At 44.8% G+C, this 14,167-nt stretch overlaps 1 protein-coding gene across 1 annotated transcript in view; it reads left to right on the forward strand.

Moving 5' to 3' along the window:
• LOC144601679 (constitutive coactivator of PPAR-gamma-like protein 1 homolog) overlaps nucleotides 1–14,167 on the forward strand; it is a 162,133-nt gene that overhangs the window by 63,325 nt on the left and 84,641 nt on the right. The window contains exon 6 of the mRNA XM_078413918.1: nucleotides 1,023–1,123. Coding sequence (XP_078270044.1) covers nucleotides 1,023–1,123 — 101 coding nt within the window. The remainder of the gene's footprint in view (nucleotides 1–1,022; nucleotides 1,124–14,167) is intronic.

Consider the following 14,167-nt stretch of genomic DNA (forward strand, 5'->3'; position numbering starts at 1 on the left):
AACGGGACCCTAGCAGGAATGATGGTGGAGCAGCAGTGGCAGGAATTTCTGGGAACAATTTGGAAGATGCAGGATCTTTTCATTCCGAAGAGGAAGGAAGATTCTAACAGGAGAATGAGGCGACCGTGGCTAATAAAGGAAGTCAAAGACAGCATCAAACTAAAAGAGAAGGCATATAACATTGCAAAGATTAGCGGGAACCTGGTCGATTGGGAAGCCTTTTAAAAACAACAGAAGATAACTAAAAATGCAATATGGAGAAAAAAGATGAATTGCGAAAGTAAGCTATCCAATAACAAAAATGAGGATAACAAAAGTTTCTTCAGCTATATAAAAAGTAAGAAAGAGGCAAGAGTGGAAGTTGGAAAGCTGGAAAATGATGCAGGAGAAGTGTTAATGGGAAATAAAGAAATAGCAGAGGAATTAAATATGATTTTTGCATCGGTCTTCACAGTGGAAGACACCAGCAATGTGCCAGAAATTCAAGCGAGTCAGTGGGTGGAAGTTATTGGAGTGGCTATTGTGAAGGAGAAGGTACTTGGGAAGCTGAAAGATCTGAAGGTGGATAAGTCACATTGACTCACCCCAGAGTTCTGAAAGAGGAGGCTTGGAGATTGTGGGGGCATTAGTTGTGATCTTTCAAGAATCACTGAATAGTCACGTGGATCTCGTTCAAACAGGCATAGGTTTATTATCAGTTAAACAGTGGGGCTGTTTGGGATAAATAAACTGCTTTAGGATTTTTGCATTGGGCTATGTTTGCAAAAATTCTACATTTTTGGAATGACTGAAATATCGGGGTGGAAATCCATTTTTCACTATGTGCTACTGAAATCAATCACATTTCTGGGCAGCCCTTTTTTAAGTGCTTTGATTGAATTGCCTTCAGCAGCCACATTCAGGGAGTGCACTTTCACTAAGAATATTGATAACAAAGAAAAAAGATATTCCAAAAGTTGTTCTTCATATATTGACCTGGTCTCTGAGATTTCTACGTTTCAATATTTTTCCACTGCTTTAAGGAATGAGACTGAATCAGTTTGGAATGCCTGGTGTAATACCACACTATCCACCCCCACAGATGCTCAACATTCCACAGGCCCATCTGCAGGCAAAGGCTATGGTGAGTTTGATTCACAAATTATGATATTAATTCTTAATTATAATTTATTGTATTTAGTTGTATAATGCATCAAACCCTTCATGATAACCATGTTGGCAAATCATCCTCCACATTGTTCTTTACTGGCTTCTGCATGGATCCAACTGATATTTATTACCTGGTTATAATTATCTGTTGTTAGCCCACAAAAATATCAGTGTATTTAAATCCTTTAGGGAAGACGATAAATATACTTTTTCTGTTCTCAAGATTTGGATTGGTGGTGGAATCCAAGTAACATATAACATATAACATATAACAACTACAGCATGGAAACAGGCCTGTCCGGCCCTACCAGTCCACGCCGACCATTCTCCCTGACCTAGTCTCATCTACCTGCACTCAGACCATAACCCTCCAATCCCCTCCTATCCATATACCTATCCAATTTACTCTTAAATAATAAAATCGAGCCAGCCTCCACCACTTCCACCGGAAACCCATTCCATACAGCCACAACCCTCTGAGTAAAGAAGTTCCCCCTCATGTTACCCCTAAACCTTTGTCCCTCAATTCTGAAGCTATGTCCCCTTGTTGGAATCTTCCCCACTCTCAAAGGGAAAAGCCTACCCACGTCAACTCTGTCCGTCCCTCTCAAAATTTAAAAAACCTCTATCAAGTCCCCCCTCAACCTTCTACGCTCCAAAGAATAAAGACCCAACCTGTTCAACCTCTCTCTGTAGCCTAAGTGCTGAAACCCAGGCAACATTCTAGTAAATCTCCTCTGTACCCTCTCCATTTTGTCGACATCCTTCCTATAATTTGGCGACCAGAACTGCACACCATACTCCAGATTCGGCCTCACCAATGCCCTGTACAATTTCAACATTACATCCCAACTTCTATACTCGATGCTCTGATTTATAAAGGCAAGCATACCAAACGCCTTCTTCACCACCCTATCCACATGAGATTCCACCTTCAGGGAACAATGCACAGTTATTCCCAGATCCCTCTGTTCCACTGCATTCCTCAATTCCCTACCATTTACCCTGTACGTCCTATTTTGATTTGTCCTACCAAAATGCAGCACCTCACACTTATCAGCATTAAACTCCATCTGCCATCTTTCAGCCCACCCTTCCAAAAGGCCCAAGTCTCTCTGTAGACTTTGAAAATCTACCTCACTATCAACTACTCCACCTATCTTAGTATCATCTGCATATTTACTAATCCAATTTGCCACACCATCATCCAGATCATTAATGTAAATGACAAACAACAGTGGACCCAACACAGATCCTTGGGGCACTCCACTAGACACTGGCCTCCAACCTGACATACAATTGTCAACCATTACCCTCTGGTATCTCCCATTCAGCCATTGTTGAATCCATCTTGCAACCTCACTATTAATACCCAACGATTTAACCTTCTTAATCAACCTTCCATGTGGAACCTTGTCAAATGCCTTACTGAAGTCCATATAGACAACATCCACAGCCTTGCCCTTATCAATTTCCCTGGTAACCTCTTCAAAAAATTCAAGAAGATTAGTCAAACATGACCTTCCAGGCACAAATCCATGTTGACTGTTTCAAATCAGGCCTTGATTATCCAAATAATTATATATATTGTCCCTAAGTATCTTTTCCATTAATTTTCCCACCACAGACGTCAAACTAATAGGTCTATAATTGCTAGGTTTACTTTTAGAACCTTTTTTAAACAAAGGCACAACATGCGCAATGCGCCAATCTTCCGGCACCATCCCTGTTTCTAATGACGTTTGAAATATTTCCGTCATAGCCCCTGCTATTTCTGCACTAACTTCCCTCAATGTCCTAGGGAATATCCTATCAGGACCTGGAGACTTATCCACTTTTATATTCTTCAAAAGTGTCCGTACCTCCTCTTCTTTAATCCTCCTAATTTCCATCACTACTCTACTTGTTTCGCTTACCTCACATAATTCAATATCCTTCTCCTCGGTAAATACCGAAGAAAATAAATTGTTTAATATCTCCCCCATTTCTTCCGGCTCAGCACATAGCTGTCCACTCTGACTCTCTAATGGACCAATTTTATCCCTCACTATCCTTTTGCTATTGACATATCTGTAGAACCCCTTGGGGTTTACTTTTACATTACTTGCCAAAGCAGCCTCATATCTTTTTTTCGCTTTTCTAATTTCCTTTTTAAGATTCCTTTTACATTCTTTATATTCCTCAAAAACCTCATTTACTCCCTGCCGCTTATATTTATTGTATATCTCCCTCTTTTTCCGAACCAAGTGTCCAATTTCCCTGGAAAACCACGGCTCTTTCAAATTATTATTCTTTCCTTTCCACCGAACAGGGACATAAAGACTCTGTACTCTCAAAATTTCACCTTTAAATATCCTCCATTTCTCTATTATATCCTTTTCATAAAACAACAATTTCCATTTCACTCCTTTTAAATCCTTTCTCATCTCCTCAAAATTAGCCTTTCTCCAATCCAAAATCTCAACCCTTGGTCCAGATTTGACCTTCTCCATAATGATATTGAAACTAATGGCATTATGATCACTAGACCCAAAGTGCTCCTCAACACATACCTCCGTCACCTGACCCATCTCATTTCCTAACAGGAGGTCCAACACTGCCCCTTCTCTGGTAGGCACCTCTACGTATTGCTGCAAAAAACTATCCTGCACACATTTTACAAACTCCAAACCATCCAGCCCTTTAACAGAATGTGATTCCCAGTCTATATACGGAAAATTGAAATCACCCACAATCACCACTCTGTGCTTACTACTAATATCTGCTATCTCCTTACATATTTGCTCTTCCAATTCTCGTTCCCTATTTGGCGGTCTATAATACACCCCTATAAGTGTTGCTAAACCTTTCTAATTTCTGAGTTCCACCCAAACAGCCTCCTTAATCGAGCCTTCTAGTCTGTCCTGCCAAAGCACTGCTGTGATATCCTCCCTGACAAGCAATGCAACACCCCCACCTCTTGCCCCTCCGATTCTATCACATCTGAAACAATGAAATCCTGGAATATTTAATTGCCAATCGCAACCCTCCTGCAACCATGTTTCACTGATCGCCACAACATCATACTTCCAGATGTCAATCCAGGCTCTAAGCTCATCCACCTTTCTTACAATGCTCCTAGCATTAAAATATACACATTTAAGGGACCCATCATTTCTTATTCTCAGTTTATTTCTTTTCCCTTTCCTACATATTGGGTCTGAGTGTTTCCCTTCTCTGCCTCCTGCCTCACACACTGCCTATTAGCTATCTGTGTTTGAGTCCCTCCCCCCAACCGTACTAGTTTAAAGTCTCCGCAGTTATTTTAGCAAATCTCCCCGCCAGGATTTTGGTTCCCCTCGGGTTCAGATGCAACCCGTCCTTTTTGTACAGGTCATACTTCCCCCAGAAGAGGTCCCAATGATCCAGAAACTTGAAACCCTGCTCCCTGCACCAGTTCCTCAGCCACGTATTTATCCTCCACCTCACTCCATTCCTATTCTCACTATCGCGTGGCACAGGCAGTAAGCCTGAGATTATTACTTTGGAAGTCCTTTTTTTTAACTCTCTTCCTAGCCCCCCTGAATTCTCCTTTCAGGACCTCTTCCCTTATCCTACCTATATTGTTGGTACCTATATGTACCACGACCTCTGGCTCCTCTCCCTCCCCTTTCAGGATATCCTGGACACGCTCAGACACATCCCGGACACCGGCACCAGGGAGGCAAACCACCATCCGGGTCTCCCGACTGCGTCCACAGAAACGCCTATCTGACCCCCTCACTATAGAGTCCCCTATTACTACTGCTCTCCTCTTCCTTTCCCTACCCTTCTGAGCAACAGGGCCGGACTCCTTGCCAGAGGCCCGGGCACCGTCGCTGCCCCCAGGTAGGCTGTCCCCCCCAACAGTACTTAAACAGGAGTACTTATTTCCAAGGGGTACATCCACTAGGGTACTCCCTAGTCCCTGCCTCTGTTCCTTGCCCCCCCTAACAGTGACCCACTTGTCTACCTCCCGTGGTCTAGGAGTGACCACCTCCCTGTAACTCCTATCTATAACCTCCTCACTCTCCCTGATCAGACGGAGGTCATCAATCTGCCGCTCCAGGTTCCTAATACGGTCCCTTAGGAGCCCCATCTCGTCACACCTGGCGCAGATGTGGATGTCTGGAAGACTATCAGACTCCCAGATTCCCCACATCTGACACCCAGAACAAAAAACTGCCCTGGCAGTCATACTCTCCAAACAAAGCCCCGCGCTCAGTTACTAAACCTACCGCCCGGCCGCTACTCCAACCGCTCCAACCGCCCACCCAAAAGAACTGAGTGATCTCCTGTAATTATTAATGTAAACTATTTCATTCTTTACTCTTTTGTCATAGAGTCATACAGTGTGGAAACAGGCCCTTCGGCTCAACTTGCCACACTGACCAACATGTCCCAGCTACGCTAGTCCCATCTGCCTGCGTTTGGTCCATATCCCTCCAAACCTGTGCTATCCATGAACCTGTCTAACTGTTTCTTAAACGTTGGGATAGTCCCAGTCTCAACTATCTGCTCTGGCAGCTTGTTCCATACACCTACCACCTTTTGTGTGAAAAAGTTACCCCTCAGATTCATATTAAATCTTTTCCCCTTCACCTTGAACCGATGTCCCCTGGTCCTAGATTCTCCTACACTGGGTAAGAGACTGTGCATCTACCTGATCTATTCCTCTCATGATTTTGTACACCTTTATAAGATCACCACTCATCCTCCTGTGCTCCATGGAATAGAGATCCAGCCTACTCAACCTCTCCCTATAGCTCACACCCTCTAGTCCTGGCAACATTCTCGTAAATCTTCTCTGAACTCTTTCAAGCTTGACAATGTCTTTCTTTTAACATGGTGCCCAGAACTGAACACAATATTCTAAATGCGGTCTCACCAACATCTTATACAACTGCAACATGACCTCCCAACTTCTATACTCAATACTCTGACTGATGAAGGCCAATGTGCCAAAAGCCTTTTTGACCACCTTATCGACCTGCGACTCGACCTTCAAGGAACCATGCACCTGCACTCCTAGATCCCTCTGCTCTACAACACTCCCCAGAGGGCTGCTGTTCACTGTGTAGGTCCTGCCCATGTTAGGCAACCCAAAATGTAACACCTCCCACTTCTCATTATTAAATTCCGTCAACCATTCCTCAGCCCACCTGGCTAATCGATCCAGATCCTGCTGCAATCTTTCATAACCATCTTCACTATTGTGTTTCATTTATTGCTGAAGGAAGATTCCCTCCAGGTTTCTGTAACGACTATAAGGTCCAGTGGCATGTACCTACCCACAGCCTTCATCCGCCTTACCGATCAGGCCTCTCCGTCCGAATAAATCCAACAGTCCCTCCTCGCTCCCTGCTGTGCTCCTACTTACCGAACTTGCTGTCATCGCCTTTCATGCCGCCTTCCAGCCTCCTATCTGTCTCACTCCTGGATTGGATACCATTCACCTGCCAACCTGGTTTCTTCAATAACACTAGCAATCTTGCCCACAAGGATATTAAGTCCCCTCCAGTTCAGGTACAGTCCATCCCTCTTGTGCATGTCACCTCTGCCCCAGAAGAGATGCCAATGGTCCAGAATCCTGGCCACATGCACCAACTCCTCAGCCACACTTTGTCATTTGTGCCAACGTGCACAATGACCTCTAGCTGCTCGCCCTCCCCCGTGACAATTTTCTGCAGTTGCTTTGAGACATCTTGGACCCTAGCAGCAGGAAGGCAACACCATCCTCGAGTCTTGTTTGATGTCACAGAATTTCCTGTCTGTCCCCCTAACTAAGGAACCTCCTGCACTTTCACTCTGCCTGACTTCGCCCTTCCCTGCTGTGACTCAGAGCCAGGCCAGGCATCCCTCCCAACAAAATATAGTTGTGGGGAATGGCTGCAGGGGATTCATGCAGTCTTGCCTACTCCCTTTCCTGGTGGTCACCCATTTATTTTCTACCTGCACAAATGGCACAGGTAGAAAAGGGGATGAGGTATTGCGGAGTAACTATAGGGAGTTCAGCAAAAGGTTAAAATGCAGGACCTCAGGGTTGGTAATCTCTGGATTACTACCGGTGCCACGTGCCAGTGGGGGGCGTGTGGATTGTCCGACTCAAGGAGCGACCAGTATTGGGAAATGAGCCTGGCCACGTGACTGGTGTTGCGGTGGAAGGATTTGGGGATAGTGATCACAACTCCACAAGTTTTAGGAAGGAACTGCAGATGCTGGTTTAAACTGAAGATGGACATAAATGCTGGAGTAACAGGCAGCATCTCTGGAGAGAAGGAATGGGTGACTTTTCGGGTCGAACCCCTTCTTCAGCCTTCCCTGTAACTTTCAGTCTGAAGAAGGGTCTCGTCCCGAAACGACACCCATTCCTTCTCTCCAGAGATGATGCCTGCCCCGCTGAATTACTCCAGCATTTTGTGTCTACCACAAGTTTTAGGATTCATTTGAATTGGGACAGGTCTGGATGTCGGGGGAAGGTACTTAATTGGGGCAAGGCAGATTGCAATGTCATTAGGCAGGAGCTGAGGAGGGTAGATTGGGAGCAGTTCTTATTGGGCAAGTCCACACATGACAAGAGGGAGGCATTTTATGGCCAACTGATCATATTGCAGGATCAGCATGTTCCAGTAAGGAGGAGTCAAGTCAATTTTATTTGTACAGCACATTTAAACACAACCCACGTTGACCAAAGTGCTGTACATCAGTGCAGGTACTAAAAAAGAACACAAACCTAACAACACAGACATGAACAGTTCACAGCGCCCCCTCAGAGGGATGAGGACGGCAAGGTAAGGGCACCGTGGATGACCAAGGACATTGTACATTTGGTCACGAAGAAAAAGGTAGCATATATCAGGTTTAATGTGCATCATGTGGGTCTTATGAGGAATATAAAGTGAGTAGCAAAGAACTCACGCGGGCGAGTGGGGAGGGAAGCTAAATGAAAAATTATTAGTGAGTCAGATCATGGTCACTTCCAATTGAGTGACCACCAAGAAGGTAGGACCACCCAAAGATAAAGGAGGCAATCTATGCCTGGAATCAGGATGTTGGCAAGGTACCAAACAAGTATTTTCCATCTTTATTCACCAAGGAAATGAACTTGTAGGACAGCGAGATCTTAGAGAATGCAAATATGCCAAAGCAATTTGAGACCGAGAAGGAGGTGGTGCTGAGGACTTTAAAAAACATTAAGGTGGATAAATTTCCAGGGCCCGATATGATCTCTCCCAGGTTATGGTGGGAGGCAAGACAGGAGCGTGCAGGTAACTTGTCAAGGACCTTTGTTTCTTTTTGAGCACGAGCAAGGTCCTGGGGGATTGGTCAATGTTGTCCCCTTGTTTAACAAAGCAAGTAAAGAAAATCTAGGAAACAATAGGCCAGTGAGCCTCATGTCAGTAATAGGGAAACTGTTGGAGAGGATTCTTCGAGATAGGATTTACTCCCATATGGAAGAGAAGGGCCAGCCAGTACGGCTTTGAACACGGCAGGTCACGTGTCACTAACTTGACTGAGTATTTTGAGGAGGTGACAAAGGAGATTGCTGAAGGGAGGGTGCTGGATATTGTATGCACGAATTTTAGTAAGACTTTTGATAAGGTCCCTCATGGTAGGCTGATCCAGAAGATTAAGACGTACGGGATTCACAATGACTTGGTCATCTGGATTCAGAACTGGCTTATTCATAGACGGAGGGTAGTGGTGGAAGATAGATATTCTGGCTGAACATCTGTGACCAGTGAGTTGTGCAGGGAGCTGTGCTGGGACCTCTGCTGTTTGTCATATATATGAATGACATAGACATAAATATAGATGGGTTGGTGAGTGCAGTTGCTGACAATATCAAAATTGGAAGAGTTGCATTAAGTGACGATTGAAACATAGCAATACAGAAAATAGGTGCAGGAGTAACCCTTACAGCCAGCACTGCCAGTCAATATGATCACGGCTGATCATCCAGAATCAGTACCCCGTTCCTGCTTTCTCCCCATATCCCTTGATTCCGCTAGCCAGAAGAGCTATATCCAACTCTCTTTTGAAAACATCCAGTGAATTGACCTCCACTGCCTTCTGTGGCAGAGAATTCCACAGATTCACGACTCTCTGTGTGAAAAGGTTTTTCCTCATCTCATTCCTAAATGGCCTACCCCTTATTCTTAAAGTGACCCCTGGTTCTGGAGTCCCCCAACGTCAGGAACATTTTTCCTGCATCTAACCTGTCCAATCCCTTAAGAATTTTATATTTTCTATAAGATTCCCTCTCACCCTTCTGAATTCCAGTGAACATAAGCCCAGTCAATCCATTCTTCCACCATATGTCAGTCCCGCCATCCCGGGAATTAACCTGGTGAACCTATGCTGCACTCCCTCAATAGCAAGAATGTCCTTCCTCAAACTAGGAGACCAAAACTGCAAACAATACTCCAGGTGCGGTCTCACCAGGGCCCTGTACAACTGCAGTAGGACCTTGCTCTTATACTCAAATTCTCTTGCTATGAAGACCAACATGCCATTTGTTTTCTTCACTGCCTGCCGTACCTGCATGCTTACTTTCAGTGACTGACATACAAGGACACCCAGGTCTCGTTGCACCTCCCCTTTTCCTAATCTGACACCATTCAGAAAATAATCTGCCTTGTTCTTGCCACCAAAGTGGATAACCTCACATTTATCCCCATCATACTGCATCTGCCCACTCACCCAACCTATCCAGGTCACCCTGCAGGATCTTGGAGCCCAAGTTTATAGATCACTGTAGGTTGCAGCATAAGTAGATAGGGTGGAAAAGAAGGCAAACGATATGACTGTCTTCATTGTCAAGGGCATTGAAAGAGTCGGGTAGTCATGATGCAGCTTTATAGGACTCTGGTTAGGCCGCATTTGGAGTATTGCCTAAGTTCTGGTTGCCAAATTACAGGAAATATGTGGATGTTTTGGAGAGGCTGTGGAGGAGGTTTATAAAAAAACTTGTCAGTTGGAAAATTGAAAAATTAAAATAAAAAAAACTAATAAAAAGCTTGTTTTAGAAGAGTATAGACTAAAATAAATGTTCTGCCAACCACACTATAAGGCCCTTGGGCTTCTTATAGCCATCATTTTATTCAATTATGGAAATTGAACAAATGGCCAATTCTATTTAGCTTTTAATTAAAATGTATGCACTTTATATTCTTTCTTCCGTAAAAAATGTTTGTTAATTGAGCTTTCATCCTTTATTGTATTTAAATTAATGAGAGTCTCTAACAGCTGTTAAAAATGTTTGTTAATTGAGCTTTCATCCTTTATTGTATTTAAATTAATGAGAGTCTCTAACAGCTGTTTATTATGTAATAAAACATAATTTTATTTTTCTTTCTGCTGTTCACATTGGAAACATCTTTTTGGAACATGGTTTTGGTTAAATTTCAAACTCTTAAATGAAAAAGAAGGAAACAACATTGAATTTTATGTAATGCCTTTTAATAGCATCAACATCAACAGGAAAAGACACAAAGTGCTGGAGTAACAGCAGGTCAGGCAGCATTTCTGGAGAACTTGGATAGGTGATGTTTCAGGTCGGCACCCTACTTCAGACTAATTGTAGAGGGTGGAGGAGGGGAAAGCTGGAAGAGAGGACAAAGCCTGGCAAGTGATAGGTGGATACAGGTGGGGAGGGAGGGAAGGGCATTTGAGTACAGATGGTTGGACTAACATCAGACATGAAAAGACAAAAAGGTATGAGATAAGGATAAAAGAGGTGTGAATGTTGTAGCCAGAGCAAAGAATAAAGGTTTCAAAGGTCTTTTTTTGTCACGTGCACTAATTAAGGTACAGTGATATGCGAATTACTATGCAGCCATACTAAAAAAGCAACAAGACACACAACTACATAAAAGTCAACATAAACATCCACCACATCCCCTCATTCCTCACTGATAGAAGGCAATAAAAGGCTCGGCCGCGGGGCCTTCCATCGCCCAGTGCGGCTCGGCCGCGGGACCTAACATCGCCCGGCGCGGCTCGGCCGCGGGACTTAGCTGCGCACGGCTCGGCCGCGGGGCCTTCCATCGCCCGGCTCGGCCGCGAGACGTTTCAGCGCCCGGTGCGGCTCGGCCGCGGGGACTTCCATCCCCTTGCGGGGACTGTGCGGGTCGGTCGGGGACGAGCTGTCTGTCCGTGGGCGTGGGGAAGAGAGTGGAAGTTTTGTTGCCTCCATCACAGTGAGGGGGTGTTTGGAGTCACTGGGATGGACGTTTGTGTTGGGGTCATGTGTCTTGTGTTCTTTTTTTTTGTGTGACTGCTATGTAATTTCGTTCGGTACCTTGGTACCGAATGACAAATAAAGCTCTGTTGACTGTTGACTAATCTTCTTTCATAGAAACATAGAAAATAGGTGCAGGAGGAGGCCATTCGGCCCTTCGAGCCAGCACCGCCATTCATTGTAATCATGGCTGATCATCCATAATCAGTTACCCGTGCCTGCCTTCTCCCCATATCCATTGATTCCACTAGCCCCTAGAGCTCTATCTAACTCTCTCTTAAATCCAGCCAGTGATTTGGTCTCCACTGACTTCTGTGGAAAAGAATTCCACAAATTTATAACTCTCTGGGTGAAAAAGGTCTTTCTCACCTCAGTTTTAAATGGCCTCCTCTTTATTCTAAGATTGTGGCCCCTGGTTCTGGACTCCCCCAACATTGGGAACATTTTTCCTGCATCCAGCTTGTCCAGTCCTTTTATAATTTTATATGTCTCTATAAGATCCCCTCTCATCCTTCTAAACTCCAGTGAATACAAGCCCAGTCTTTTAAATCTTTCCTCATATGACAGTCCGGCCATCCCAGGGATCAATCTCGTGAACCTACGCTGCACTGCCTCAATTACAAGGATGTCCTTCCTCAAATTAGGAGACCAAAATTACACAATACTCCAGATGTGGTCTTACCAGGGTCCTATACAACTGCAGAAGAACCTTTTTACTCCTATACTGAAATCCTCTCATATTGAAGGCCAACATGCCATTAGCTTTCTTCACTGCCTGCTGTACCTGCACGCCAACGTTCAGTGACTGGTGTACAAGGACACCCAGGTCTCGCTGCACCTTCCCCCTTACCTAACCTGACACGATTGTGATAATAATCTGCCTCCTTGTTTTTGCCGCCAAAGTGGACAACCTTACATTTATCTACATTGTACTGCATCTGCCATGCATCTGCACACTCACTCAACCTGTCCAGGTCACCCTAGGCAGTTATTCCTCTGCTCCAGCTAGCCTCTCCTGCGGAGTTCCACAAGGCTCCATCCTAGGCCCCATTCTCTTCTCTCTATACATGCTCCCCCTTGGCCAAATCATTCAAAGGCACGGCATTTCTTTCCACTGCTATGCCGATGACACTCAGCTTTACCTCCCCCTGAAACCCAACAACCAGTCAAATTTAAACAGCCTCTCACACTGCCTTGAGGACATAAAATGTTGGATGGCACAGAACTTCCTCCAATTAAATGAGAGCAAGTCTGAGGTCATCCTATTCGGCCCCCCCGACTCCATCAAATTGATAACAGGCAGTCTTGGAAGCCTATCCTGCCTAGTCAAACCGCATGTCAAAAACCTCGGCATGATATTTGACTCTGCATTAAAATTTGATAAGCAAGTCAACGCTGTGGTAAAAGCCAGCTTCTTCCAACTTCGAACCATAGCTAAAATCAAACCTTTCCTCAAATTCGACGACACAGAAAAAATCATTCACGCTTTCATTTCCTCCCGCCTAGACTACTGCAACTCCCTATACACTGGGATCAGCCAATCTTCCCTGTCCCGCCTGCAACTGGTCCAAAACGCCGCAGCGAGACTCCTGACGGGTACCCGTAAAAGGGACCACATCACCCCGATTCTGGCCTCTCTCCACTGGCTCCCTGTACGGTACAGAATCAACTTCAAGCTCCTCCTATTCACGTATAAAGCCCTAAATGGACACTCCCCCCCCTACATCAAAAATCTTCTAACCCCCCTCTCTAACTCCAGGTCCCTCAGATCGGCCGACTTGGGGCTATTCACTATCCCGCGGTCTAGGCTTAAACTCAGGGGTGACCGCGCTTTTGCGGTTGCAGCTCCTAGACTGTGGAACAGCATCCCTCTCCCGATCAGAACTGCCCCCTCCATCGACTCCTTTAAGTCCAGGCTCAAAACATATTTCTACTCCCTAGCGTTTGAGGCTCATTGAGGAGGCGCTGTGAACTGTTTGCGTACTACTGTATGTTTTCATTTTTTTTTCTATTGGAACCTAATCAAATGTACAGCACTTTGGTCAACGTGGGTTGTTTTTAAATGTGCTATACAAATAAAATTGACTTGACTTGACTTGACCCTGCAACCTCCTAACATCCTCTTCACAGTTTACACTGCCACCCACCTTTGTGTCATCTGCAAACTTGCTCGTGTTACTTCTAATTCCTTCCTCCAAATCATTAATATATATGGTGAACAGTTGCGGCCCCAACACCGAGCCTTGCGGCACTCCACTCGCTACTGCCTGCCATTCTGAAAAGGACCCGTTTACTCCTACTCTTTGTTTCCTGTCTGCCAACCAATTCTCTATCCATGTCAATACTCTACCCCCAATACCATGTGCTCTAATTTTGCTCACCAATCTCCCATGTGGGACCTTATCAAAGGCTTTCTGAAAGTCTAGATACACTACATCCACTGGCTCCCCTTCATCCATTTTACTTGTCACATCTTCAAAAAATTCCAGAAGATTAGTCAAGCATGATTTCCCTTTCATAAATCCATGCTGACTTGGACTTATCCTTTTACTGCTATCCAAATGCGCCGTTATTACCTCTTTAATAATTGACTGCAGCATTTTTCCCACCACCGATGTCAGGCTAACTAGTCGTCTCATTTTTCTCCCGCAGTTGGGGCAGTCGAACCATCCGTCAAGATGCAAGAGTTGGGGGAAGGGCAGAAATGGGTTTGAGGCATTAAATTTAATGTTCATACCGTTAGGTTGTAACACACCC

This window comes from Rhinoraja longicauda, chromosome 17 (assembly GCF_053455715.1).
Source record: "Rhinoraja longicauda isolate Sanriku21f chromosome 17, sRhiLon1.1, whole genome shotgun sequence".
NCBI classification, from domain to species: Eukaryota; Metazoa; Chordata; class Chondrichthyes; order Rajiformes; family Arhynchobatidae; genus Rhinoraja; species Rhinoraja longicauda.